The sequence below is a fragment of the Bipolaris sorokiniana genome (genome assembly GCF_000338995.1).
Source record: "Bipolaris sorokiniana ND90Pr unplaced genomic scaffold COCSAscaffold_3, whole genome shotgun sequence".
NCBI classification, from domain to species: domain Eukaryota; kingdom Fungi; phylum Ascomycota; class Dothideomycetes; order Pleosporales; family Pleosporaceae; genus Bipolaris; species Bipolaris sorokiniana.
This window is the reverse complement of record NW_006911897.1, coordinates 625,187-652,106: the sequence shown is the minus strand read 5'-3', so window position 1 is coordinate 652,106 and position 26,920 is coordinate 625,187. Positions and strand designations below refer to the sequence as shown.

The following is a 26,920-nucleotide window of genomic DNA, read 5'->3' as shown; positions in this document are numbered from 1 at the left end:
CTTTGGACGCGGCCCCTGGCACGGCGTCGAGGTTTCAAGTACAACCACGACCGGGCACGGGCTGGGAACGGGCCAGGGAACCCAGCAGAGCCAGCAGAGTCAAGGCGCGAGTCAGTGGAGCAGGCCTGTGCGCGATGCCATCATTAAACGTGCTGTCGCTGTCGTAGGACTAGTTGGATGGTGTCGCTGTCGTCGTAATAGTCGTTGTAGTGGGTGATGATGAACGGGGGGGCAGGGCAGGGCAGGGCCTCATACCCACACATCCACACATCCACACACCCCCCTTCTACAGTGTACACCGGGTTACCTGCCACACACCTCGCAGCGCCGCCATCTCATTGCTGCGGCCAGCTGCTGTGTGTGGTGCTAGCGAACGAGCGTGACGGCGAGAGCGGCCCTGAGTGGCTGTTGGCCTCGTTTCACGCCCTCAGTCTGCACACGCACACGCACACGCACACACAGCACACCATAGGGCCACAACACAACGGCATTGCGCACTCGCCTCCACCCATCCATCAACCCATCCATCAGCCCAGAAAGCCCATGAACTGCACCGTTCCCCAGCACCCGGCGTTGCGATGGCAATGCGACGAGTGGGCGGCAGGCGGCCGTGATCGCCATCCCTTCATCTCTCGCGCTCCTGTCTTGTCCGCGCTCGTCACGCTCGCCTGCCGATTGCAAGCGTTCCTGTGCCGGTCAGGGGCAGCGGACGTGGATGGTGTGGGGTTGCGAAGAAGCTAGCCGACGCCATTGCCGGATTCGCTCCAACATGCCGCTCTGCAGTCGTATTGTCTGCCCGCTCCACCCGTCGTGACATTTTCCATGTCTTGGCTCTGTTCTCTCCGTCGGCTGCTGCCATATGTTGTTGTTATGTACTATGTACTGTATACTATCCGTTTCCCTGTCTGCCTCTGCATCTGCATCTGCATTTCGACATGTTAGTCTAGACTAGACGGCTGTTTACTCCATGTGTATACATGCACCTGTCCTCTCTCTGCTCGGCGCATTCACCAACCCACTGGCCCAAACATTGGTATCTGGCTGGCTCCGAGTCGAGGGTTGTGCCGCCGCTGGGCAGCTCAGGTACCGGGACGTGCTGATGACCTTGCCTGGCTGTGCCCTGGCTCTGGCTCTGGCTCCGGCTCCGGCTCTGGTGCTAGTACCAAATAGTAGTATTTTGCTCCTAGTCCTAGTAGCATCCTCGGGCCCATGTCACCTGCAGCTGCACCACCTGTGCCTGCGAGCGCCGTCACCGCCATCCCCTTTCTGTCCTGTCGCCTGCCCACACCGCCAGCATGCCCTCAGACCCACCTACAGCCTCTTCGTCGATATCAATAGCCACTCCAAACTCAGCCCGAGATTGCAGCCCTCTGCCCTGCCCACGCCCTGCTGAGCGCCTGACCAGACCGCCACATCAAGCTCGTCTCGCCAATCTGCCAGCTGCACACATAGATTGCTCCACAGCGATGGCAACGCTCGCGCTCGGAACACAGGCCCGTGCCACCTTCTCACCACCAAGCGCCCCGCCGTCCATCTACCTCTAGCTGTATCCATCTAAGCATCGAGTGATTACTTGCATTGTAGACACGCACTCACACCCTCACATCCTCAGCCCCTCTACTCTGCCTGCATCATCACAATCATCGCGTGTTGCAACCCGCTGCACATCCGTTTCACCGCTCGCCTTTTTCTTCTTTTCACCCCCGCCCTTTCTCGAACCGTTTGTGCGCCAGCACGCTGCAAACGCCCTGCATGTTCCTCGTCCTGCAGCAACGCCACGCCCAACCGTACCGCGTGGTATGTACCCGAACAAGTCCCTAGTACGTACCCAAGTACCTTCGTACCTACATATCCAATCCACTAGCTCACGACCCACCCTACCATGCCCTGCTGATCGCGGCATTAGTCACTCCACTGCCGCTTGACCATCATCTTTAGCTCCCACTGCCATGCTGACGCTGCACACGTTCGTTCCTGAAGCCTGCTCATTCCACTCATGGTCTCAGCTCCCTTTACGATGCTGATGTCATGGCCGCCCCGTCGCCGCCTGCCAAGCCTCACCGCCTGACTCCTAGCCGTGGCCTGAGGAAGGAACCATCGCCCCACCTGCTATTAGTGTAGTGTACATCCTAATACTTCCCTGCACCACGTATTCTCTGCTTACTCACCCTCCACCCGACCCTCTGGCTTCCCTATTAATACTACTCACATGGCTATACTTACTTACCATCAACCACGCTGACGGCACCCCGTGTTGCATTTCCATCGCCGCACCCATCCCAGCAGCCCTTTTCGTGGAAACAGCCTCGTGCGCAGTGTGACTCGGCAGCACCCGACCAACCCAAGGCTGTTGTCTGTAAGACATGGGTCTACACCGCTGCCCCCAAACTCGCCACAATCGGGGCCATGTGTTGCAAGGCGGAATACGGGCACCACTAACCTGAGCTTTGTCTGCTAGTAGCCTCAGCAATGACGCCAAGAAACATGGCATCTAGGCAGACATTGCGCTTCTTCCCTCCGTGACAGTCGCCCCGAGTATATATGAGCTCGAGACCTTTTGATCATGAAAATGACCAAACCATCTCAAGGCTTGAATCAATGACTAATACGCTGCAATCCACGGCTACGTATGGATGACATCTTACCCTCTGCTCGGTCTCAGACAAAGCAGAACAGCGCCTAAAGGGTTCTTGGTATCTCTATAGTCTGCGATATTTGTCCGGGCGTCATAGGCGTGAACCTTAATGACGCTTTCTTCGACAGGTGATATTTCAAGTCATCCACTGAAAGTGACCAAATCTTTCCAGAAAATGTATAGTGTTTGCCACGTGACCTAGCAACTAGCCCGACAAGGAGTCTCCTACCATCATTGCATCAACTCGGCGAATCATAGCCCATGCATTACATCGGATCGATCAATCTTATTTCTTCGCGTACCGAATACCCCCAAACCGTTCTGATATGCAGCTAAACGTGCATGGATTGTTTGCTCCATCTGGCCTAGTGCACCTTCCTGACCTTGCACACACAAATCAAAGTTAGTCTTGCCGCCATCTAACAGCCAACCTTGCGTGTTTGCTCTATTCTATTGCTCACGTCTCTGCCTACTGGCCACTGGATTCCTCTATCTGACGCACTCCTTCTCGACTACTCACCGTACAGCATTGCGCAGCATCCGAATACACCAAATCTACTGCGGTACGTCGCTATGTATTCCCCCCGATGCTGGTGCTTACTCCATATCACCGCCATCCTGCCGCTGCCAGCATTCATCTACGTCGTCGATACCTTGCTGGTCCATTCACAGAGCAGTAAGCCCTCGACAGAAGGCTGCATCTATACATCACTTGAGGGGTCACATCAAGGGTGTTAAAAGCGACCACCTCCGCTACAGTCAGCTCTGTTGTTTCCCACATCGTTTCCTAAACCATCTTTGTGAATACCCGTTCTCGTAGTCCACACTATGAGGTATTCCATCATATTCACTGCGCTTGTTGCTAGCGCTTCTGCAAGTGACAAACCGGCCGTGAGCCCCGTAAGACGTCGACTGCATCTTAGCAAAACGCTTCATGCTCTAACAATCTCCAGGTACTGCTCAAGTCTCAAATCCTGCGTGATAACTTGTTGGCCAGTGTGCGAAAACTGGAAGACTTTGCCAATGTCACTCCAAACAAGAGTCGAAGCATGGGTAGCCTAGGACAGCAAGCAACACTCGAGTAGCTCAAAGACAATCTTGATGCCCTCAACTACTACGATGTTTCCCTCCAGACGTTTCCCTAGGTAATTTCCTGGAGTGACCAGATAAACTCCTTCTCCATCAATGGCACTGCTCTGTCGAATATTCTCCCACTGCAAAAGTCACTGCTCCTTTGATCATCGTCGAAGGTGGATGTAATAGAGTATGCTTGTGAAATCACCTTGCTAAATTATCTGACTTGCAACTAATCTGAAAATTTCCAGACTGATTATACTGCGGAGGTAGCTGACAAGATTACCCTCATAGCCCGTGGGACATGCGACTATGGTATCAAATCTGCTTATTCTGGCCCCGCTGGAGCTGTCGGATCTATTCTGTACAACATCGATGACAGAGGCCCTGAAGACGGCACTCTGCTCGCTCCTCCTCGGCCTGAGGGTCCATACGTCCCTACCCTGAATATCATCAAGAATGTATCTACTCCCATAGTCGCGGCACTCAAACGCGGAGAAAAGATATCTGCCAGTTTTGATGTCTACTCAGGTAAGCTGTTCAATGATTCGAAGAGGTAAGATGGCTCATACGAGTATCACAGACATCCGCAACATCACTTCATCAAACCTCATTGCTACCACCAAATCCGGTGACCACAACAACAAGCTCATTGTCGGTGCTCACTCGGATGGTGTGCTTGAGGGCCCAGCAATCAACGACGTTGCAAGTGGCCTAGTTGGGGTCTATGAGGTCGCCAAAGGACTGTCAAAATACTAAATCAAGAACGCGGTAACATTTGCCTTTTGGACCACCCAACTGGCCGGTTATCTTCCCGGCTCAACACATTTCATCAAGAACCTCACTCCAGCTGACAATGCCAAAACCCGCGCTTATTTGAATTTCGATCTGGTACGTCTTGCACTTCATGCTCTGTAGACGTGGCTGCTTACGGTTATGTTCTAGCTTGGCTCGCTCAACTACGTCCATCAAACCTACGATGGCGATGGCAAGGCCTTTGGCACGCCTGGACCCGACGGCTCCACTCAGATACAAAACCTCTTCTAGCAGTACTTCAAAGCTGCAGGAACAAGCACCATCCTAAAGGAGTACGACGGCCGCTCCGATCATGTACCTTTTGTCGATGCTGGCATTCCCGTCGGAGGAACTTCGACAGGCCCAGATGTGCAAAAGACCCCTGAGCAGGCTGCCATTTTTGCCGGAACAGCTGTTGCTACCTATGCCAATTCCTGGGAAGGGTTCCCAAAAAGGACTACCAGCGTTGCAAAGAGAAGCTTAATCCGCGCTAGAGATAGTAACGAGAAGTCATATGCTTAAGGGATTTAGGTTGATGATACAATCTCTCAACTATGTGAAATCATAGACTTGCAAGACATACGAAGAAATGAATCTGTCATAGACGCAACATACATGCAATCAAACATCAAGTTTGAAAGAGACCTCTAACTGCAACTAAATCCATCTCCTATCAGCGCCTTGATGTCTAGAATCTCCTATTGTACTTTTCTACTACTAAACATGCAGCGCAATAGCTTAGTCGAAATCGCCATACTCGCCACGCTGACACCATCATCCCCCACCCAACCTTATTCACCTACTTTCGTTCATGATTCGGCCACCGGGGTACGGCGGAAGAACAAGGTCAGAGGAAACACGGCCCATAGCTGCACAATTCCATATCCCGTCCTGCACGTACATATTGCACGACATCGCAAGCAACACTCCCCCAAAGAAAACCTCATTAATTAGCCCTCGCACTCCCAATAACCCACCCGCCTTATCGCCTTCACCCGGCGGGGAAATCCCCCCAAAATTTTACCGACCTTATCTAAACCACATGCCCCCATGATTTAATTCCACATATGATGTGCACACCCTTTCCAAGCCGGTTGCCTGTCAGCGCGTTTGAAATATAGTGTTTAATAACCGAGTGCTCGGTAGATGTGGGTCTGAGCCCGCAAGACTATTGTTTGAGCGAGTGCGGGGACCGTGTGCTTGGAAATTTGGAAATTTGGGTGTACGAGAGGACATTTGGATAGCGGGTTGATTGCGTCGTGCGAGCAAGGGTGGAGGACGTGGGGGGGGGGGGGGTGCGGAGATTGCTGGGAGAAGGTCATGTGACTGGGATCACGTGAATACTTGTCTGTACTGTGATTGCATTTCCAACTCAACTTTAGCAAGTCAAAATATGCATAAAAATTATGATCAAATTGGTTTTGATCATCAATGATAGAAAAATTTGAACATATGGCTTACCTTGCAGCTATTCCTAATTCATAGAAGTGGGTATAATACATCAAATCATAATATTTCGTAGTTACATATGATCATCGAAACATGTTCGATATTCTTGAGTGAGCCGTTTCGCCGGTGAATTGTATTCAGGTGGCCAATCACTCACAAATCCCCGCTGTCGTGTGTTTTTGTGAGAAATCTTGAGATACTTTTGCACCTCAAGCTGAGATCACGTGGTGATCGCTGGCATGCAGTACTAGCTCCAAGTCTCCAAACTGTCCAGACAACTCCGCCCTACCCAATTCTGACGTCGGTACAGACTACTCCGCATCGCCGATCACAAGTCTAAAATAGACCACCGTTTCAAAACACTATATATCCAAGGTACCAATGGATGACAGCATCTAGATGCACTGCTTTCAGCTCAAAATCTAGAACTATAAAGGGGTTCAGTTGGCATCGCGTTGGAGCATTAATCTCTGCGCTTGCAAAAATCAAAGAGCAAGGCGCGATAAGACCATCCAAGCAAACCTCCCAATTGTACACGGCATATGTAGGCCAAGCCGGGAAAAGCAACGAAAATGTTTGTTTGATGCGCCCGGAGGGTTCCCCGCAGACCTTCAACCTCTCGTCTGATTGCGGTAAGCGGCAGAACATCTACTTATGTACATGTCATTACAGCGCATCCAACCCACTTCTTGTACCTCGAAACACTGCATGAGACAACAGTAGCATCTCTTGCACTTGTCTCCAGGCCTCTCTCCCCTATCTGGCTCAGCGCGAATCTATGTCACATATCATGCATTCGATCCCTCTCCAATTGTTGCTTTTCGGGGCTTGGGACCTGTCGGCGGTTCCAGAGTCGACATGCATGCCCCCCCCCCAACACTACAGCTGTGTTTCCAAGATCCGTGTCTTCCGTGGTGGCGATCATCCAGGGAGTTTTGAGTTGAACAAACGAAAAAGAAAGAAAACAGAATTGTGAGCATAACACCTGGGTGGTACCCCTCGTCGAGAATGTAAACAAAAATCCCTCTTCTCCCACATGATAGATCAAACTTTGTTCGCCCCCAGTCAGCCTTGGGCTTTGGTTTTGCTCCTCTCCTTGTACAACATATAGCAGTTCGGCGGCGTTTGTGGCCGAACCGTTGGTTTGCTTCGTTTTAGTCTCGACATCGACTTTTCTCGCCTACAAAGAAACATGATACAACAGGCAATGGATATAGGTGGGCATGGTTACGAGTCTCAGTCGGCTTCCAGTATGCCCATGCCGCGTAAACTATGGGAGCACCCGGATCCAAAGTCGACGGCCATGTGGAAATTCATGCAAAATGCGAATGCTAAACATGGACTAAAGATGGAGGCGAGTCACTTGCCTCTTCATTTTAAGGTTTGCAAATAAACAACCAGTATCTAACACGTGAGAACAGACCTATCGTGATTTGTACGCGTGGAGTGTTGGCCCAAATCGAACTGATTTCTGGGAAGACGTGTGGACGATGTCCAACTTGATTCATTCTGGTTCCTATAAGCAGGTAAACTCTACAGTCTAAGACCTCTGCATCGCTCTTCACTGAACATACTAGGTCGTCGACACCTCGATCCCCATGGAAGAAAACCCCCACTGGTTCCACGGCACATATCTCAACTTTGCAGAAAACATTCTCTTCACCGCATCTGACATGAATTCATCACGTTGCACCACTTTACACAAAGAAGACGACAAAATCGCGCTGACAGAAATCCGAGAAGGAAATACAGATGTAGCGCATCTAACTTGGGGTGAGCTTCGCCGCCGCGTGGGCCTCCTCTCCAATGCGCTGCGTGCAAAGGGAGTGCAGAAAGGAGATCGAGTAGCCCTCATTGCATCTACTAGTTTCGACACGTTCATCGTCTTCATGGCTACAGTCAGCTTGGGCGCGCTCTTCAGCTCCAGCAGTACCGACATGGGCGCAAAAGGCATTCTTGAGCGCCTCTTGCAGATTAAGCCAAAGTACATCTTTGTGGACGACTGGGCTGTGTACAACGGCAAGACGATAGATCTGCGGCCCAAGATTAGCCAGCTCGTGGCAGGTATGCAAGACGTACCGGAATTCGAAGGCGTAGTAACACAGCCGCGTTTTCGTGGCTGCCCAGCAGGCATAGAGGGACTGGGCAGTACGCAAACACTCGCGACCTTTCTGCAAGCAGCACAAGGCAACGAGAACCTTGTTTTCGAGCGAGTTGCGTTTCGCGACCCTTTTCTGATTGTGTACTCTAGTGGGACTACGGGTGTGCCGAAATGCATTGCGCATTCGACTGGTGGCGTGCTAATCAACGTGTGCAAAGAGAGTATTCTGCACAAGGAAGTGACACCGGAAAGTGTGATACTGCAATATACAACTGTAAAGTCCTACCTTCTTTACCCATTCCTGCCACTGACAATAGTCGAAACAGACTGGCTGGATCATGTATCTCGTATCTATCCAGATCCTACTCTTCGGGTGTCGCAGCATCCTCTACGACGGCTCTCCCTTTCGCCCAACACCCCAAGGCTTCCTCTCCATCCTCTCTTCCCAGCGCGTCACAGACTTTGGTACATCGCCCCGCTTCCTGCACGAGCTCCAGAAAAGGAATATCCGGCCACGCTCGCTGTTCGACTTGTCGCACCTTAAGAGCGTAGGCACAACCGGCATGGTACTGCCTGAAGCGCAATTCGCCTGGTTCTACGACGACGCCTTCCCGGCCTCCGTCCACCTCAGAAACATATCCGGCGGCACTGACATCGCCGGGCGGTTCGGCATGGAAAACCCGCTGGAGCCCCTGTACGCAGGCGGGTGTCAGGGCCCGTGTCTAGGCACAAAAGTCGAAGTCTACAATGCCCTGATCCCAAGTGGGACGCCTGGAGAAGCAGTTCCAGACGGCGTTGCAGGCGAGCTTGTCGCCACGGCTTCGTTTCCCAATCAGCCCGTTTGCTTTTGGGGCGACGACGCCACGGGCAAAAAGTACAAAAGCGCCTACTATGCGCGCTTTCCGCATGTCTGGACGCACGGCGACTTCATCCAGATGCATCCCGTCACGGGCCAGATCTTCTTTCTCGGCCGTGCAGACGGCGTGTTGAATCCATCTGGCGTGCGCTTTGGGTCGGCGGATATATACAGTGTGATTGAAGCGCATTTTCCACAGGTCGCAGACTGCATGGTTGTCGGGCAGCGCCGGCCGCAGGATGTAGATGAGAGCGTCATGTTGTTTTTGAAAATGGCACAGGGTCATGAATTCAGAGAGGGCCTGGTCGAACGGATCAAGAGCAAAATTGCGGAAGAGAGAAGTAAAAGGCATGTTCCGCGGTTTGTGTTTCAGACTTGGGAAATTCCGGTACGTTATGCGTTTTGTCCTTTTTTTCTTTTTTTTCTTTTTTCTTCTTTTCCTCTCCTTATCCAATTTCTTTCCCCCTTCCCCCTTCATTCTTATGAGGAGAGAGAGAGAGAGAGGGGGGGAAGGGCAAACATAGTGTGTCGAAATATCGTTTAGTGCAAAAGAAGAAGAAAAAAAGCTAACAAACACTGTTTAGACGACTGTAAACCTCAAGAAAGTCGAACTCCCTGTCAAGCAAATCGTCTCAGGCAAGAAGATCAAACCCAGCGGCACGCTGCTAAACCCCCAATCGCTACAGTTCTACGAGCAATTCGCTAACGTGGAAGAGGTAGTTGAGAGGCTGAATAAAGAGAAGAAGGTGAGGAGGAGATGTACATTGTAGTCGTCTCCCACCCCATCTCTCTTCCCCTTGAAATAGCACCCATTGGCACGGTTGACTTGACTGGACACTTGAGAATGTGCTAGTATTGATTTTTTTTTCTTCTTTTTTCTTTCCATGACAACGATCGAGATGAATGTGGTGAACGGGGAAGTACGGAGAAAGCATGTGTTTCGATACCAAGCCTAATGTTCGGGGTTTCTGGGGCGTTTTATATCTTTCCATGTCTCTCTTTTTTCACTTCCAAAAAGGTATATTCTTTTTCTTCTTCGTTCATTTGCTACGTCTTAACACTTTTGGCTATTGGTAGTTAATGTGGAATTATTCATCTTGTTTGAAATGGAAAGCTTTCACATTGCTAGCGTGGATGGGAGGGTAGGTGGGCGAAGATATAATAGCCAAAACATATTGCATGGTAACTGGAGAGTTAAATCAATCGCAAAACGTGACATCATCAGCTGGGTTATCGCATTCACAAAGGCATTTCCACATGTTCACTCCCACTGAAAATGTGTAAGTAAGCCGCATATAAGGACCATGTAGCCCGCAACATTGCTATAAGAGACATTTGCAACCCCATGCAAGCAAAAACCCCATTTCCTCAAAGTATGGCGTGACATTCTCTCAATGAGACAGTTTTTGCCCTCGCCCATTTTACGCCTGTAAACGCCCTTGATCCACACTCTCTTTGTTCCCCTCTGGACATTCCCCCCATCTCTTCTTTACTCCCCCAACACACACCCCGTTGATATATATCGCATCTGCTCGTGCAATCACATTCCCACACTCAGATCTTCTCAGCAACCTTGTTCTCTGCTCACGTGTTAGCTTCTTGCCCATCTCCCAATTCAATCCACTTCACTCCCCCACCCAAAAACCCCACCGCTCAAAGAGAGAAAAAAAAACATACTTTGCTGCGTCAAAAGAAGACCGTATCGCTTCTTAATCGTAACCCTGTGCCTGCTGTACTTGTCGTCGGGCGAGAAGCGCGCCGGGTGCGCGCTCTTGCTGACCTCGCCATCAATCACTTTCTTGAGCGTGTAGATGCGCTTCGACGGGTTCGCCGGGTCGGGAATGTACATGAGATGCATGCTGTGAACGGTTTTCACGTTAGCTCTGCGTTCGGTATTGTGTCTTCTGATTTTTGCGCGCGCACGCAGGGCAGGAAGAAGGCGAGGGAGGCTGGAGACGTACGCTGCGAGATGTTGGTGCGCAAGAATTGACTTTACGGGGGTTTGCGAAGAAGAGTAAATGTTGGCGACGGGGACGAGTGGGTGAATCGCGAAGCAGAAAAAGCTAGTCGGTAGGGTAGCTTCAAGGAAAGTTCCAAGTAAGTCGGCATTTTTTTCTCGTCGGACCACCGAGCTCCCCATTTTCGCCAAGACACGCGCTCGACCGCTGCATCCCTGCAACAAGACTGGCAACCAATCAGAGATTGGGGAGTTTGCACTGTTTGCACCCCCGATTTACCCAGAAGCCTAAACCTCCACATCATCCACTTCGCATGTTCAAAGGTCCCTGCATCCCTATATCTCTCTGCGAAGACCCGTGTATTCTCCTCCAAGTCCAGTCATTCATTGTCCTGTTTCGCACTCTAGAGAAAAAATAGAAGGAAAAAAATTCTAAAAAGATCTCAAGAAGAAAATGTCTCGCCTCACCTCACTCATCCTCGTCCTCTTCTCCCTCACATACCCCATAGCCGCCCAATTCGGCTTCTTCGACCAAATGTTCGGCGGCGGGAATCATGGCGGCGGCGGTCACCACCATGGTGGCGGACACAATCATCATGGTGAGGCGCAGAATGTGCGGAGCGATAGTAGTTGGTATCAGGCGCAGTATGAAGGCGGTAAGTAACTACATTCCCCCCCATTATACCTACGTATATTTTATATGGAAGTTCCACGGCTGATCTCAAGTCAACAACAGCACAATGCTCACACTACCTCTGCCCCGGTACTCTCTCCTGCGTCCATTTCCCGCATCACTGCCCCTGCGCATGGGAAAGTGTAGAAGATAAAGTTGAGCTGGGCGACGGAATTGCGATTTGCGGATCTAAAGGTGGATGGAGCGAGGGCGAGTTTGCGAAAAAGGTGGATTTGGCAAGGAAAGGACTGCTTTGAGTTTTCGTTGGGGGATACACGATGCAGATGGGGGAATGGTGATCAAGTTTTGGGGATTTCGAATGGAATAGGCGTCGAAATTCGATTCATACACTCATGCAAATGCGCGCCTGGATCATACCAAGGATGTCATATTCACATTGAAAAAAAAGAGGGCGTTCATGAAAGCCAAAAAAAACGCCCCTGTAACCGCTTCATCCAAGATCCTCAACTAATATCTTAACAAAAAAATGAACATTCATGCCCGCTTAGCATACTTGTACCGATATGCCTGCTTTCCATCCTTCGTATCCCTCTCCTCTTCAATACCCAATTCCTCTCTCCCCCACTGCCTCATTACTACTTTACCCAACATCTCCCTCTCACTCTCCAACTCCCGGACACTCTCACTCCACTGCCCATCGCGTTTCCCCACGAGCGTCTTCGCCTTTTCTTTCATCACTTTACTCAATAAAACTGCCAATTTTTCATCCATGGCTTTGTTCACAGCCTCATGGTCTGCTTCTTTGGTAGCGAGGAGAGATTGGAGAGATGCGTTTTCTGCGCGGAGGGCGGAAATGGTGGATTCGAGTACAGAGATGGTGGAAGGAGAGGAGCCCGAGCGCGTGGACTTGTGCGTCTTGCTTTCTTTACGGAGGGCCGAAACTTCTGACTTGAGAGTTTTGATGTCGGCAAGTTGGGTGCGGATGATGCTGTGGAGACTAGTAATCTCCGTAGCTTGAGCATTGGTAGCCGTGGCGGATGAGTTGGTTATCGTGTCATGGTCATCCACAGTGGATTCGTCATCGTCTTGGCTCTGCACCTGTTGTGCTGCACTGTTACGCAGTGTTTCGACTTCTTCTTTGATCCGCTTGAGGTCTCGTGTTATGCGTCGCTTTTCGCTGCGCTCTTGCTCCAGGAGTGCGCCGGCTTTGCGCACGGCATCTTCGGCCTTGTCGCGGACTTCTTCCATTGTGGTATCGTGTTCTTCAATCATATCTTCGTGTTGCGCTCGTAATTCTTTAAACTTGGTCTCGACCTCGGCCTTCAATTCCTTCATCTTGCTGAGCTTCTTGTCAATGTCGCTGACACGGCGGTCTGCCTCGGCTCGGGCCTCTTTCAACAGATCATTGGCATCTTCCAAGTCTCGTTCAAATCGTTCAGCATCGCCTCTTGCTTGAGCACTTTCACGGTGTGCTTCTGCTAGTTGTTGGCGAAGATTAGCATTGCCAGCTTCTAGGCTTTGCAAGCGGCCCTGGTACATGTTGATTCGATGCTCAGCCTGCTCCTGCTCCTCAATAATATTTCTCATCTCTTGATCCTTGGTTGCGAGCTCAGACTGCACAGATTGAAGCTGGGATTGGAGAGATCGTATACGAGCCTCCAGCTCAACAACCTGGCGAGGCTGTCCATCATTGGTAGTCTGATCGTCCCTAGGAGCCGTAATTCGAGCTCGAAGTGACTGCACTTCTGTTTCTAGAGAGATCGTGTGTTGAAGTTGTTGGTCTTTTGCAGCATTATCTGCACGTACGGAATCCAGCTGGGATTGGAGAGAGCTAATTCGAGCCTCTAATTCATCAGGCTCAGTGCGCTGGCCGTGCCCAGTAGAGTCCTTTTGCGCCCTCTCGAGTTCAGACTGGAGCGCACGAAGACGAGTGTTGAGCTCGAGATTTGTTTGGAACAATTGCTGCTTAGCTGCGGCATCAGCCTTTGCACACTGAGCTTCGAAACGCACATTTTGCAGTTCCCCTTCAAGCTTAACAATGCGTCGAGTCTGCTCGGAGGCAGTTGCTTCGACTGCAGACCATATTTGATTCTTTTCCCGTGCCTCCTCACGTGCCAGCTTTGCTTCAGCTGTCGCCGTTTGGAGATTGGACTGAAGAGCATTGGCTCGTGCCTGAACTGAAGACAGCTGCTCGGCCAGCAACAATCGTTTATTCTCCGCACTCTCGTCCGTTTTATCAGACCGTTGTACCTCTGTGCCTTTCAAGTCTTGGACCTCCCGCTCATGCGAAAGCCTAGCGTGCGACAACTCCGCTTGCACCTCGTCTAGGCTATGGTCTTTTGTCTTGATCTCTTCCGCAAGCTGTCGGTTCGAATCTTCGAGATTGTTCCGCTGGCGCTCGATTTCTTCAAGCGACTTCAAGCGGACATCAGCAGCTGCGCGAGCTGCATCATGATCAGCACTCTGACGCTGCATGCTCTTTTCCAGGCTCGACAACTTTTCCTTGTGTTTGTAGTTCTCAGCACGGGTGCTTTCGAGCTCGGAACGAGTATACGACAAGATGGTTTCGAGTTCTGTGATGCGCGACCTCGAAGACGACTCTTGCTGTTCGAGCTGATGCTGTAGCTCTGCAATCTTGTTGCGGGCGACGTCCTGTTCGTTCGTATCAATGATGGCCGACGTATGGCGTATGACGGTCTCTAGGGTGGGTTTCCGCGGAGTATCATAGTCTTCGACGGTAGGTTGCAGTGATCGCGCCTTTGGTGGTGAAGACCTAGGAACCTGCAAGAAACTACGCCGGGGCCCATGGAGTGGCGTTCCGGTGAGTGCGCCATCCATTTCTGTGTCTGGGAGGTTGCTGAGGAAGCTGCGAACCTTTTCATCATTCTCCATCGATCGTTCCGACACCGCTTTGCTGTGCCGTCGTTCTTCCGACGAGCCGTTTGCGCGCCTATTGGGTGACGCTGTACGAGACAGCTTGTCTGACCGTTGCCTGGGCTCTTCGACTACAACTACCGGTTCACCCACCTCTGTCGCCTGCCGCCCTTCGCTGCCGTCTGGTATAGCATCCATCCTTGCCGTCGGGCGCTTGGTATTGGCCTCTTTCCGCGACTTGATTTGCGCCAGGGGCAGATCGGCCGTCATCCAGTAGGTCATGTTCATGGTGAAATCTTCTGGTCCCTCGATCTCGCTCGTGTCTACACGGTCAACGGGCGGCTGATGGCTATGCTCAAGCTCTGTCGATTCAAATGTCGAATTGAGGCCTAAGGCGTCTAGATCCATCTCGTACTGCGATCCATCTTGCGAGGGCGGACGCGACGGGCTGCGTTGGGGTGATTGGAAGCGCGTCGGGCTTGCTGTGTATGAGGAATGCGATGGCGGCATTTTGTATTGACGCGTTGTGCTCGCTGCATTCAGATTAAGACTGTGGTGCTGGAGTGGATAAGAATTGGGCTGATATGGATGTCTGTTTGTTGTGGAAACGCATTTCTAGTCTAGTGTCATGCACGTCCGGGGTTAAGGAAGGGTTCGAGCTTATTTCCGGCGCGTTTTGACCCGGCCCCACGAGGAACGCGTGTGGACCCTTCTTGTCTGGCTCCCCCACTACTATTGTACATATGCATGAGTATGAGACTGCATGGACAGGTGGCCGCGTGCATCTCGAAGACGGTAAGCAGAGAACTTGGAATCAGTACATTACCGTTGGATTGTGATAAATGAAGAGAGAAACAAAACATAAAAAACACTCCCACCATCATGTCGACTTGCTACCGAGAGTAGATGCAGAAAAAGAGAACAACCCCACACCATTTTTGCGGCCAGTCAGCCAATGCATGCGCATCCAAGAAAAACTCCACCCAGGCTACAATAATGCGTACAATCATAAAGTACCAATCGCTCCACATGAGCACGGCTCTGTCCAATCCATTACTCATTCGCAGCTGCCACACCGTTTTCTGCACCTCGCAAAGCACCTAGCGCCCGTTGCAATTCTTCCTCTGCAACCATGACTGTACCTGCCCGCGCTGTGCTTAAATAGCTCATTTCAACAGGATCCTGCAGTTGACTCGTCGTCTCGCCCACCAGCCGACCCGCCACGCCGCACACGATACCCGTACTCTCCATGGGCAATTCCCTCAGATCAAGTGTAATAGGGGTAAGGAACTCGTCCCTCGAGCCCAGCAAAGTATCTTGAGCAAAGTGCGGTAGTAGCGTGTGATCCACGAGCAGAGCGGCGGATTCGGTGTCAGTTAGCGTGAGGGATAAAAATTTCGGACAAGGCTGTGTAATGAGACATTTTACGAGGCCAAGATGGAGTGCGTCATCGGCAACAGTGGTCCTGCTGTTGCGGTTGCGCGCTTGGTTCATGCCATCTCGACGGCCCGCGCACTGCACTAGGCGGATGCTAGAGTCTACCGTCGGCACGATGTTGCGGCGCTTTAGGGTAGCAAAAGTCTTTGTTTGCAGTTCGGAGATGGTAGTTGGGGGCGGGCTCCTTGGGGGTTGGACTTCCAAAGAAGCGGCCGAATGCTTGCGACCAGGTTGGAAGGAGTTGACGTACGACAAAGTGTCTTTTTCAAATTGAAACCCGCGCTCTTCGAGTGCTTGTACGACTTGGGAGCGGTGTCGAAGGGGCACGAGAATGTAGTCGGAGAAGTAGGTTGTGATGAAGAAGATGGGTCTAATGTTGCGTCAGCCTTGGATCGTCTTGCACGCAGCAATAATACTCACATGCCCGCAAGGGCAAGAGGACTCGTCAGTTCGAGGACACGTTGGCCAGCATCCAGTCCTTCGCCGTCGACTTGCATGACGACAAAGTCGTCTTGAGTAATGTTTACAGATTCTCGGGACTCGGCATCGAGAAGAGCAAGGACAGGTACGAACAGTTCATTGGCAAGCGCCCTCGAGCACACAATAGAACACTCGACCGGGGTGATTGAAATGTTTACGAAAGGATGCTCGAAGGGCCAGCTGTTCAAAGGCTGTACAGCACCCGAGCTACTGTCAAAGCCATCGCGAGTTGCATTAGGCAACACTAGCTGGAGGATGGACTGAAGAAAGGTATGGTACAGGCGCAATGGAATGTGTATCAGAGCAAGCTCTGTATCCTTGGAAGTGATCATGTTAGCTAAAGCCGACTTGCGAGGAAGAAAAACTTGGTGCGGCAGGGGATGATAAGACGTCGACCCTGCGCAAAGGCGTGCATGAAGGACCCGCCACCAAGGCCGCCCCCGATGTAAAAGGCAGATTTTTTTTCTTTTCTTCCCTGCAATGCAGCAAAAGGAGCATGATAAATGGAGAATCGACGTACCAAAATGCGGATATTGGCAGATAGAAGGATTAAAGAAGACTCCATTACGCAGGCCAACGGCAAGATAAGAATAGTAAGACTGCGATGGTGGTGATGGATCGCGTGGTGGCAGGGTGCCCACCTGCAGCAGTTTTCCGATTTGGTAAGTCGTATAGACCAAACAGGCTGCTAGCACAATGGGGCAAGCGTTTGAGGAGCGTGGGAAAAAGCAAGGGGGTACTTTTTTATTCCGACGCTATCACGAGAAGGAAGGGGAGATGCGGGGGGAGGTGACCAGACTATCGGTTGATGTGTTCTTGTCCTATGGGCCAGTGCGAAGTGTCGTTTTTGAAGCCGAAATTCATCCCACAAAGTTTGCTGAAAAGGGACGAGTCAGGTGGGTGATGAAAGCAGGAGTGAGAGAAGCAGAGGAGAGAGGACCAGAAGCCGCTGTATGCGACGGCAAGACGTCAGAGTGGAGGGCAAGGGTAAGGGGAGGGCAAGGTGGTCAGGGAGAAGTCTGGGGTAGCAGATGCAGGTAGCGTGGGGATGGCTGCAGATTGGAGAGGTGCAATTGGCTGGCGGGCTGGTCGAGGGTAGCAAAAGGGTCGACGAGGGTTAGGGGGAGGGTTAAGGTTAGTGTTCAGGGCAGGGAGTGCAACGCGCGGGCAAAGGCCTGGGACGGCGTGGGATGGTCGGTCGGGTCCGAAACAGGCGCGGCGCGTAGGGCGGATATGGTGCCGCTGACGTCGATGTTGAGGATGCGTGGGGGAGAGGGTTGTTGTGTATGGGTGGATGGATGAATGGATGGATGGACAGGTGGATGTGAGCACTGGGCCTGTACGTACCGGTATGGGTGCGTGAGAGGGAGCCGGGGGTGGGTGGGCGTTTTCGAGGCAGCGTCGATGCTTTTGTATCTGGCGCCGACATCGACATGGCTAGTAAACGGTGACTCGACGAGGGAGAGACTCGGAGAAATTTCCACGCCCGTCCGCACCATACCCATCGTAGAACTGCATTGTCCTGGGAGGCAAAACCGCAGGTGGGCGAGCAGCGCATTGGACATGAGCAGAGCATGAGGGCAGCATGAGCCGTGTAGATGCCAGCGGCCGTGTCTTCTCTTGGGGTTGCACTGCGCCGTTATTGCATCAGCAGCAACAGCAGCAGCAGCAGGCGGCTTTCTTTGAAGCCCTCTGGCCTTGTGAGAGCTCAACACCTACTCCAGAACACTAACTACTACCACTACTGGTATGGCCCCACAGGCAGGCTATCTTGCTTGACTCAGCACTGCGATATGTATGCGCCCGTGCTACTGCTAGTCGCCATGCTCCATCTCCATCCAGCGCCTTTCCACTGTCCCGTCACCAACCGAGGAGCGTCACCGCCGGCCATATACAGACACACACACACACAAACACAAACACACACACACACTCATACATAATACCAGGACTCGGCCCATGGGCGTCAGCTTTGGAGGCGCCGTCTCGTGTCACCACCACGCTGCCTACCCCGCATCGCCGCCCTCATGCTCATCTCATCTGTGCGCCTCACACCGCAGCAATGCAATGACGAGCCAGAGCACACGACTCGCTCCATGACGTGCTCGCGCCTCCAGGCCAGCACCACGGCTACCTGCAGCTCGGGAGAACTGCGTTGACAAGGCCGACTGCCGTAGTACATGTACCAATACTACACTACCTACTTACACGTAGTACACTTGTACACATGTACAACCTCTGAAGACCCTGAATAGGTCCGATTCCATCCCCTCCTCCGACCCCACTACCACCACCACCGCCACCACCATCGCCATCGCTGCGATGCTCTACTGGTATCGTTTGCTGCATATGCACTGCACGTTTCAGAGCCTGAGAAGAGAAGAAGAAGAAAAAACGCTTACGCAGGGCGTCCTCTGCATGACCGGCGTGGGGTGTCATTTCCAACTGCCACTCTGATTGCACTCGCTCCCTCTCTACCCCTCGCCAGCGCATCCTTCGACTCCGCTATTCCCACCCATTGCTTTTGTGCCTCCACTCTCAACGGATGTCGGGACACGACCCGCTATACATGCCATACTCTGGATCCCATGGACCTTGCATCCAACACTGACTCCCTCCAAGCCAATCAATGCCGTCCCCACAGAAAGACGGTGGCTTGCCCAATATGACCATGGCCAACCATTGCACTCCACCACGGTACCACCGCAACATCGACTAACGATGCAACCATTTATCTTGCAGTAAGCCTACCGTCGACTTCCTTGCCGAGTCTCGCTTCTCGTGTTCACCCTATATTGCACACGACCCAACTGGACACTAACTTGCTCTGTAAACAACTTGCCACCGATCACCGATAAACGACATGCTGCTTGATTAGACAAATGCCGCACCAAACAACTCGTGACATGTATCTTGTGCCACAAGCCCACCAATACAAGACGACCCAACTATCGGCCTCAGCGCCAGAGAAGAAAAACAACGACACAATCCCAAACAAGCTCCATGAAGCGTCGTGGCTCTGATGAATGGTAACGCGTCACCAAATTGTAAAGTGTCGGAGAGCAAAGCTTCCGCACGGCACATGGAATGGATACGATTCCCAAGTGTCAACACGGATAAATGATATCCATCCAAGCGGAGCCTTTGACTTTGATTACAAACATTTTGACACTGGGAGTTCACTTCTCATGCCTTAGTAGTAATGTGACCTTGGTTTCGGGAAGAGAGCGAGAGCGTCCGTCTTGAGCTCGGCCGAGCTTTTGCATTATTAGTAATGTCTCAACGTCTCAAACAAAGTCACCCAGAACGATACAACCGCCTTAGAGTTCTGCTTTGCGTTTCCGCAAGTTGGGCTCGTCATACATCGTTCTTCAGTCGTCCAAACGGCATATGTAGAAGCGCCCTAGCGGTCTTGCTTGGTAGAGGAAGTGGCGAAACAATGCCCTCCAAGCATCGCCGTAGGATTTATAACTAGTCAAGACTACACAAGAAGCTTATCCTAGCTATCAACCATAATTCAATAAGAGTTTAAGCTCTTTTTTGATTCACACTAAATCTCGGCGTGTCCACGGTAAACCAGACGCAGAGCTAGTACTTGAGGTGTAGGCATTATGATGCTCGGTAATTTTAATTTAGTAGAGCTCCGCATACGTTCCTTTTGCGGTCAGGGTGTAACCTGTAAGGTTGAAATCAAGCTTAAGCACAATATGTAGGCATACACATCTGGAAATAAGCTATTAGAAGAAGACTGACCGGCGCCCGAGTCTTGAGGACCGAGGATTCCCACTCTCACTAAACAAAGACCGACACTGTTGACAATATCTACATTTCCTTCAACAAGCCCTGACCCGATGATACATCACTATGGACTGTACGGTTTATTCATATAAGTTTCCACTCCCAGTATCCCTTCAGAATGAATTATGGTCAGAGTACCATAGAGTAGAAGCCAAGCTCAGTTGCGAAATGACATGGCCCGGACCTCTTGATACCAAGACATAATCAGCCGAATAGTCTAGCATTGTCTGCAATAGTATATAGGGATCAGTGTCATGGAAGTTAGAGCACATGCCCGACGGGATCCGCGTTTATAGCGAGGCAGTAGCTGGCATACTATCAAAAATCATCTATCGATCATTCATCTATAACCTCTAGGAAATCTCCTGTCAGTTTCCCTATCAAGGTTGACCTACTGCCATCTCGCCGCCAACATAAAGTACCTCGCCACCATCATCAGCCTTGCGCTAGCCCTCGCCCCAGCGGTCCTCGCCCAAGTCGCCTGCTGCTTACAACCAGGCACAGACCTTCCATCCAATGTCATCTGCGGCAAACCTGGCGATGTACCTGCTTGCGTGAGGTTTACCCATCTTCAAGAAAACGTGCACTTTGAGTTACTCAAATTCTAAAACTTCTTATCTATAATGCCCAATGCAGCTGTTTCAGGGCTGCGGACGGAGAGGTACTTACAAATGGATGTTGCCTGCGGGCTCGTATGGGCCTGCGTCCAGTGTTGGTTATCCAGGTGGCGGAACGGTTCGTTGTGTCCAACGGAACAAAGTATAGGCCCCTGCTTGATTTAAAAGCCTGATAGGAATCGTCTATAGGCTGATCCTAGTTTACATTTATGTAGCCTGGAAGAAATCGGGTTTTAATGGATGATTCTTACACTTCTATTCTATTTCTATATACAATAACTAATGTAATCCCTAGAAGATAAATTCTTTGTGGCTGGGTTTCATGACACATCAAGTAGACGCAGACTTGTTATAAAGCATTTTATTGAATGCCTCTCTAAGCCAAGCGCTATTCAGGGCCATCGGCAAAGTGCTCCTCCGCATCGGATCAAGCTCCAGCATCGCAGCAATCACGACTCGCGCTTTCTCGAGCGGTATTTGGCACAGCAATCTATCCTCATCTTCACTTTCTCCACACGCTCTCTCATCCCTCATTTCCTCCGTGTAAACCCCGAATGCTTCATTTTCTTCTAGCCCTCCCAATATCATCTCTGGCTCCCAAGGATACACACCTAACCACAACCTCACAAATACTACAGCCAGTGACCATACATCCGCCTTCTCCATATCAAAGAAGCGCTCTCCGTGAACTTCTGGCGCCATAGTAATCGGTGTTCCAATCCAATTAGCCCAGCTTCCAATCCGTGCGCCCGTAAGCAAGTTCCGAGACACTGCTGCGCTACCAAAATCGATCAATTTGACCGTGCCATCCCGCGCCACCATGATATTTTCAACCTTGATGTCGCGGTGCGCAATCCCGTATTCATGCATGTGGGCAACGGCGTCAACTACTTGCGCGAAAAAGCAACTGATGGCGTCGAAGGACCATGCCCGCTCAGCCCATCTGTCATAGTCGAGAAGGTCAAGCAGGGCAAAGGGAACGTATTCCATTTCCATTTGCCAATAACCCCTCGTGTCGGACCCGACATAGTTCAAAGAGTGCGTTGCCGCGATGTTAGGATGCACAAGCGTGTGGCCAATCCAGTACTCGTGGTGTATCCGGTCTGGAGTGGTGGACTCCAGGAAGAAGCGTTTTAACGCTGTAGCGGATGAGGTGGAAAATAGGACTTGTCCATCTGTGCCCTCTCCGACAGTGTTGTTTTCTTTCAAATCAGGGGCCAGATCCGGGTAGATGGTGTTCAGGTCAGCAAGGCCGGGTCTGCATTGCCATAGGATTGAGGATGCTTGGGACCAGTTGAGGATTAAGAGGATAGGGATGGCGCTGAGTGGGATTGAGAGCATGATGGGAGAAAAGAATGAGAAGAAGATGGGTCTAGAAGAAAGCAACCACAGCGAAAATGTACCTCGTTATCGATTAGTGACTGTAATAGTATCATGTGATCGAATGCCTGCAAGGTTGAAGTGCGGCTGTGAAATGCCGAAACTGGTCACAGCTACGCTCTATGGCTCTTACGGACTATTACTCTACTATCATGACCAACGCAAATCGCCATAATGCTGGGTTTTTAATGGCCATAGAATTCCAGGGACGAATCTCACACTGCAGCAGATGTTGGTGAAGCTGATTCATAGTATCCTTGCATGAACCTAGGCGAAAAATAGAAAGACGCCACCCGCGTTCAGGAGCATGTATAGTAAACAACGGCTTTGCGGCACAAAAGAAGCTCGCGCTAATCTGTGCTGAGCAGGCATGCTGATGATTAGGTTGCGCTGTAACGACGTCCCCTTGTAATCAGCTGGTTACTAGCTACTACTAACGGCTGGCATGGTGGCTTCTAGCCTATGGCGGGCAGCGCCGTTGAGCCCGGTTAAATGTGCACGTCTACCAAGATCCCATTCCACTACGTCGCCGTCCTCCGGCCCGATATGAGGCTGGAGGAGCTGAATTTAGCGTGGAGGCTCAGCCTATATGCTGTCAACTTATCCTTGATACTAAGCTTTTTAGGGTAGGAGAATGTGTGAGGCTGAGTGACAACCGTCAGCACGATATCTCGGAAGGATCGGGTCCCACCAATGCGTAGCAGAGACTAGGCCCAAAGTGGGAATTTAGGATCGCGACATCATGAGATGGAACGCCTAAAGTAGTTTTGTAATCTCCGAAGTCGCGCATGCTATCTGTAAACTAGCTATGCATGTAGCTCACCGTAGTAGTTATCCGCTTTGGGGGGAGCTCACCAGCTATTCTAAGCGGTATAGGAAACTACTCGTGTGCCGGTTTGTATAGTGCTGCGTAGCCTTCTGTAATGGCTGAATCTACATTGTGTGTGTAGTCTAACGAATACCTCATAGGACCAGAATAAAAGAGTTAATAAAATCTAGCCATGATAACACATATCTCGCAAAAAAAAAACCCCCTATCATAATGTGACTAGGAAGATCGAACATCTCAAACAATACGACGACAAATATGCTTCCTGCATCAGCACGGATGTGGTCATCACGCTTGATCGAGTGTAGCTGGAAGTCGAGTAAGCAGTTTCATCTGGAACGCTGAGCAAAACAGCCGATACGAAGGCAGTAAGTACATACGCTAGGATCAGTAGCATGGGTGTTACCATCATCGTGTCCGGCTGAAGATGGAGTATAGGGAGAAGAGAAGTATATATTCAAGCCGAACGCCCCGTTAGAAGACTCACAACTCACAGCTCACTCCTTGTCTCCTCTACCTCCTCTTCCATCTTACTCAGTGCAACCTCACCAACAACCATCGACTCCACCTTCACCATGAAGTTTTCCAGCATCGTCTTCCTCCCCCTTCTGGCGGGTGCGGTCTCGGCTGCTGCCATTCCAGCTCCTGCTGCCCTCGCTGAGGTCGCCGTCCGCGAGGCCAGTCCTCCCCACAAGACGGCACCATTCAAGGCGCGTGAGGCCAGTCCTCCTCACAAGACCGCTCCTTTCAAGGAGCGCGAAGCAAGCCCACCCCACAAGACTGCCCCATTCAAGCGCAGTCCTCCACACAAGACTGCCCCATTCAAGAGGGACGCCGTGGAAGCCCCCTGGAAGCGTAGCCCACCCCATAAGACCGCGCCCTTCAAGCGGGAGGCTAGTCCTCCTCACAAGACCGCACCCTTCAAGGAGCGCGAGGCCAGTCCTCCTCACAAGACTGCACCCTTCAAGCGAGAGGCTAGTCCCCCCCACAAGACTGCTCCTTTCAAGGAGCGCGAGGCAAGCCCTCCCCACAAGACCGCACCGTTTAAGAGGGACCCCAGCCCACCCCACAAGACCGCACCCTTCAAGGAGCGCGAGGCCAGTCCTCCTCACAAGACCGCACCTTTCAAGCGGGAGGCAAGCCCTCCCCACAAGACTGCTCCCTTCAAGCGGGAGGCAAGCCCTCCCCACAAGACTGCTCCCTTCAAGCGGGAGGCAAGCCCTCCCCACAAGACTGCTCCCTTCAAGGAGCGCGAGGCCAGCCCTCCTCACAAGACCGCACCATTCAAGCGTGAGGCTTAGGGTGGCTCACCTGACAAAAATGCTTCCTACGAGTGCACCCCAGTCGCCGGGTAACTACCCAAGACTACCTCTTAGCCAAGCTCAAGATATTGTTTTCAATTAAGGCTTCAGGGTGTAAAGGAATCACTGTATGGATGAAGGCTGAATGATGCTATTGGCAATTGGCATCGCAAGTTCAACTGAAGTGGTATTCTTGGAGCTATTTTCATATCATATGAGTAATGAAGATTATAAAGATATTTACCAAAGCAGAATTTTGGATGAGTGATGTGATATTGTACCCCCTGCACATGAAACCCTGCTTTGAATTGAATTACTGATACTACTTCATTGAATAATGGTTAACTACCGTACTAAATTCCTATGATATCTCCTTATTAGCCTTGCCTCAAGAAGCACCTTGCTAAACTATTTCGCCGTACTCGCATAGTAGAGCACAGGAATTAGAATGATGTTTGGCTCCTCATTGCTCACTGTTAGATCAGATTCCTTGAATGAACAGTCTTTATGCTCCCTCTCTACAAGTAATAGCCATTACTGCTAAGTATAATAGTGAAGTCTGGAAGCTCAGAGCATCTCGTACTCTAGATAGTAATGCCTTTCCCCATCAACCTCAACTGTCCAGTAATCTCCTCAGGGTTCTTGTCACCAACCTCACGTTGCAACATGGACGTCCAGTCCAGAACCAGATTACGAAGATAATTCAGTGGAAAAGGAACGTGATGGAAGAGCCTGCCAACAAAGTACGCCGATTCGACCATGTGTGTAGTGTGTGCCAGCTGATATCCCTCATACCGCTCGAGTGCATTCGCGACCGCATTTGTGTCCGAGAGGTCAATTTTGTATAGACTTTGCGCTATGAAATATCCGTCCGAGATGGACATTCCCGCGCCGTAAGCAGCGTAAGGTGAGGTAGCGTGGGCTGCGTCTCCAGCAAGACTCATCCGGCCCTTGGACCATTTCTTGAGTGGCACCCTGTCGCGAATTGGCCACATGACGACATCCTCTGAGGCGGTGCTGTTCACGAGTTCACTGAGGGGCCCGGGAAATCTTTTCGACAGCGTTTGAGCACGGCTTTTGAGGCTTTCTTCCACGGGCTTGCTATCAGGCCATCCCTCAACGAACCACCACTGAAGGCCTTTGCGGCCCTGGCTCAGAAGAGGTCCGTATGTTCCCTGAACTTGGGGGTCGTGGGTGATGACGCATTCGTCAGGAATGACACCATCGGCAGTGTCAAAGGTGAAGCCGCCGATCACGTGGAGGTCTTGGTTTCTTCGAGGACTTTGACCCCATAGGTGAGTGCGGACAGAAGAGTCGATGCCATCAGCACCAATGATGACAGCTGCTTTGATGACAGTACCGTCTCCCAACGTCATCCGAACACAGTCGCCAGTGTCTTCGAATGCAGTCACGGATTTATTGAACTCCATGACGCCCTCGGGAATAGCCGAGAGCATCCGTTTGTAGAGATCTGGCCGCAAAAGCCCAAGAAAGCCGCCGTCGTATTTCTCTATGACATCGTCCGCCAGCCGTACCGTAGCACGTACATGTCCACTGGGATTCCGGAACGTGGTTGCAGGCGAGGCAGCTCCGAGGTCAGTCGTACTCACGCCCATGCACCTGAGGGCGTGTATGGCTGGTGGCCATAGATTGAGAATGTTTCCTGCTGGCCTGGCATAGGGATATCGTTCATACACCTTGACGTCGATGCCGGCTTTGATGCATCCGAGCGCTATTGCCATGCCAGCAGGCCCGCCACCAATCACTGCAACCCCGACATCGAACTTTCTATCGCGTGCCATCAGTCCAATACAGTAATGGTAGATAGAAAGATTGCCAGAATATTGGTATGAAATCGATAAGGGCGAGCACCCGGGAGGTTCAAAAGAATAATGCAAAGAATGATAGGATTAGAAGGCCCATGTGGTCTCTATAATAAAGACTGATTTCTGCCATATCGGATTATACTAAGCTGCACTATCTCCTTCTTGCCGAAGGATCGGGATCTGGTCGTGGTGACCCCATTCCCCAGACCAAATGTCCCCAACAAGCGACTCCGCATTCTCACAGCTAGCTCAACCTCTTCTGCATTGCCGGGTCCAGATAAGACCCCACAGCCAACCATGCGCATTATGCGATACCCAATGGGCTGTGAAGCTAGCGAGTCGCCGATGCATGACTAGGGTGGGGTTGGATCCTTGGCTTGGAAAGATCCCGAGCCGACGGATGTGTGCTGGTTGCCACCACATCCCCCCAGCCTTCGATTGATCAGTACGACTTCGGTATTAAAAGTTCTAGCCCTCCACATGCCGAAGTGAAACAAGGCAAGCACATTGGCGTCTGAACTAGGAGACGATGCCTAGGCTTGCAGGAGTATCAAATCGGCGTTTGAATTCCGTAGCGACGGGGACTAGATGAGCGACACCGGTAATTGTGGCTCTATTCCACAGGTCAGGAGCATGTTACTCACAAGCCCACAAAGGCGCCTCTTGATTCTCTAGTATCGGCAAAATGAGTGCATACTGTGTTTTGTGTTGCGATAGTGAACAGTTGGGTCTGACGTCCGGTATCGGGAACAACGCATCTCGATGCCTAGGTTCCGGTCGGCATTTTTTTGGCTAGACCTTGAGTAGTCAACTCCAGCCCAGAGGTCATTCCTCATGCATGCGCACGGATATGACTCTTCACACTAACTCGTTGTGA

At 51.3% G+C, this 26,920-nt stretch overlaps 12 protein-coding genes across 12 annotated transcripts; 6 read left to right on the top strand and 6 right to left on the bottom strand.

Annotated features, from left to right (window-relative positions):
• Positions 1–3,463: 3,463 nt before the first annotated feature.
• Positions 3,464–5,026, top strand: COCSADRAFT_157526 (uncharacterized protein; the record flags this gene model as incomplete). The annotated part of the gene is made up of 6 exons (XM_007698655.1): positions 3,464–3,535; positions 3,589–3,660; positions 3,961–4,240; positions 4,293–4,426; positions 4,475–4,600; positions 4,757–5,026. 6 exons carry the CDS (start codon positions 3,464–3,466, stop codon positions 5,024–5,026), a joined length of 954 nt encoding a protein of 317 aa, XP_007696845.1.
• Positions 5,027–5,076: 50 nt separating this feature from the next.
• On the top strand, positions 5,077–5,766 carry COCSADRAFT_33973 (uncharacterized protein; the record flags this gene model as incomplete). Its single annotated transcript, XM_007698320.1, has 1 exon — positions 5,077–5,766. A coding segment is annotated over exon 1 (227 nt), but the record flags the coding sequence as incomplete, so codon positions are not given.
• Positions 5,767–7,160: 1,394 nt separating this feature from the next.
• On the top strand, positions 7,161–7,346 carry COCSADRAFT_82806 (uncharacterized protein; the record flags this gene model as incomplete). The annotated part of the gene is made up of 1 exon (XM_007698654.1): positions 7,161–7,346. The coding sequence occupies one exon, from the start codon at positions 7,161–7,163 to the stop codon at positions 7,344–7,346; it is 186 nt and encodes a 61-aa protein (XP_007696844.1).
• Positions 7,347–7,391: 45 nt separating this feature from the next.
• COCSADRAFT_135738 (uncharacterized protein) lies at positions 7,392–9,680 on the top strand (the record flags this gene model as incomplete). Its single annotated transcript, XM_007698653.1, has 4 exons — positions 7,392–7,479; positions 7,531–8,328; positions 8,381–9,298; positions 9,495–9,680. Exons 1-4 carry the CDS (start codon positions 7,444–7,446, stop codon positions 9,678–9,680), a joined length of 1,938 nt encoding a protein of 645 aa, XP_007696843.1. The 5' UTR covers positions 7,392–7,443.
• A 784-nt stretch (positions 9,681–10,464) lies between these two features.
• COCSADRAFT_82063 (uncharacterized protein) lies at positions 10,465–10,768 on the bottom strand (the record flags this gene model as incomplete). Its single annotated transcript, XM_007698652.1, has 2 exons — positions 10,465–10,490; positions 10,588–10,768. 2 exons carry the CDS (start codon positions 10,766–10,768, stop codon positions 10,465–10,467), a joined length of 207 nt encoding a protein of 68 aa, XP_007696842.1.
• Positions 10,769–11,180: 412 nt separating this feature from the next.
• Positions 11,181–11,916, top strand: COCSADRAFT_284807 (uncharacterized protein). Its single transcript, XM_007698651.1, has 2 exons — positions 11,181–11,523; positions 11,604–11,916. Exons 1-2 carry the CDS (start codon positions 11,322–11,324, stop codon positions 11,795–11,797), a joined length of 396 nt encoding a protein of 131 aa, XP_007696841.1. The 5' UTR covers positions 11,181–11,321; the 3' UTR covers positions 11,798–11,916.
• A 119-nt stretch (positions 11,917–12,035) lies between these two features.
• Positions 12,036–14,885, bottom strand: COCSADRAFT_135730 (uncharacterized protein; the record flags this gene model as incomplete). Its single annotated transcript, XM_007698650.1, has 2 exons — positions 12,036–13,238; positions 13,308–14,885. 2 exons carry the CDS (start codon positions 14,883–14,885, stop codon positions 12,036–12,038), a joined length of 2,781 nt encoding a protein of 926 aa, XP_007696840.1.
• Positions 14,886–15,156: 271 nt separating this feature from the next.
• COCSADRAFT_284803 (uncharacterized protein) lies at positions 15,157–17,142 on the bottom strand. The gene is made up of 3 exons (XM_007698649.1): positions 16,813–17,142; positions 16,233–16,609; positions 15,157–16,182 (listed from the first exon to the last, which is right to left on the bottom strand). Exons 1-3 carry the CDS (start codon positions 16,855–16,857, stop codon positions 15,429–15,431), a joined length of 1,176 nt encoding a protein of 391 aa, XP_007696839.1. The 5' UTR covers positions 16,858–17,142; the 3' UTR covers positions 15,157–15,428.
• A 292-nt stretch (positions 17,143–17,434) lies between these two features.
• On the bottom strand, positions 17,435–18,731 carry COCSADRAFT_23525 (uncharacterized protein; the record flags this gene model as incomplete). Its single annotated transcript, XM_007698240.1, has 4 exons — positions 17,435–17,984; positions 18,348–18,460; positions 18,501–18,646; positions 18,695–18,731. 4 exons carry the CDS (start codon positions 18,729–18,731, stop codon positions 17,435–17,437), a joined length of 846 nt encoding a protein of 281 aa, XP_007696430.1.
• Positions 18,732–21,085: 2,354 nt separating this feature from the next.
• On the bottom strand, positions 21,086–21,610 carry COCSADRAFT_110510 (uncharacterized protein; the record flags this gene model as incomplete). Its single annotated transcript, XM_007698648.1, has 1 exon — positions 21,086–21,610. A coding segment is annotated over exon 1 (492 nt), but the record flags the coding sequence as incomplete, so codon positions are not given.
• A 1,822-nt stretch (positions 21,611–23,432) lies between these two features.
• On the top strand, positions 23,433–24,459 carry COCSADRAFT_33970 (uncharacterized protein). The gene is made up of 2 exons (XM_007698319.1): positions 23,433–24,123; positions 24,163–24,459. The coding sequence occupies exons 1-2, from the start codon at positions 23,492–23,494 to the stop codon at positions 24,215–24,217; spliced, it is 687 nt and encodes a 228-aa protein (XP_007696509.1). The 5' UTR covers positions 23,433–23,491; the 3' UTR covers positions 24,218–24,459.
• A 40-nt stretch (positions 24,460–24,499) lies between these two features.
• Positions 24,500–26,084, bottom strand: COCSADRAFT_33969 (uncharacterized protein). Its single transcript, XM_007698318.1, has one exon. The coding sequence runs from the start codon at positions 26,017–26,019 to the stop codon at positions 24,802–24,804; it is 1,218 nt and encodes a 405-aa protein (XP_007696508.1). The 5' UTR covers positions 26,020–26,084; the 3' UTR covers positions 24,500–24,801.
• Between the last annotated feature and the right edge of the window lie 836 nt (positions 26,085–26,920).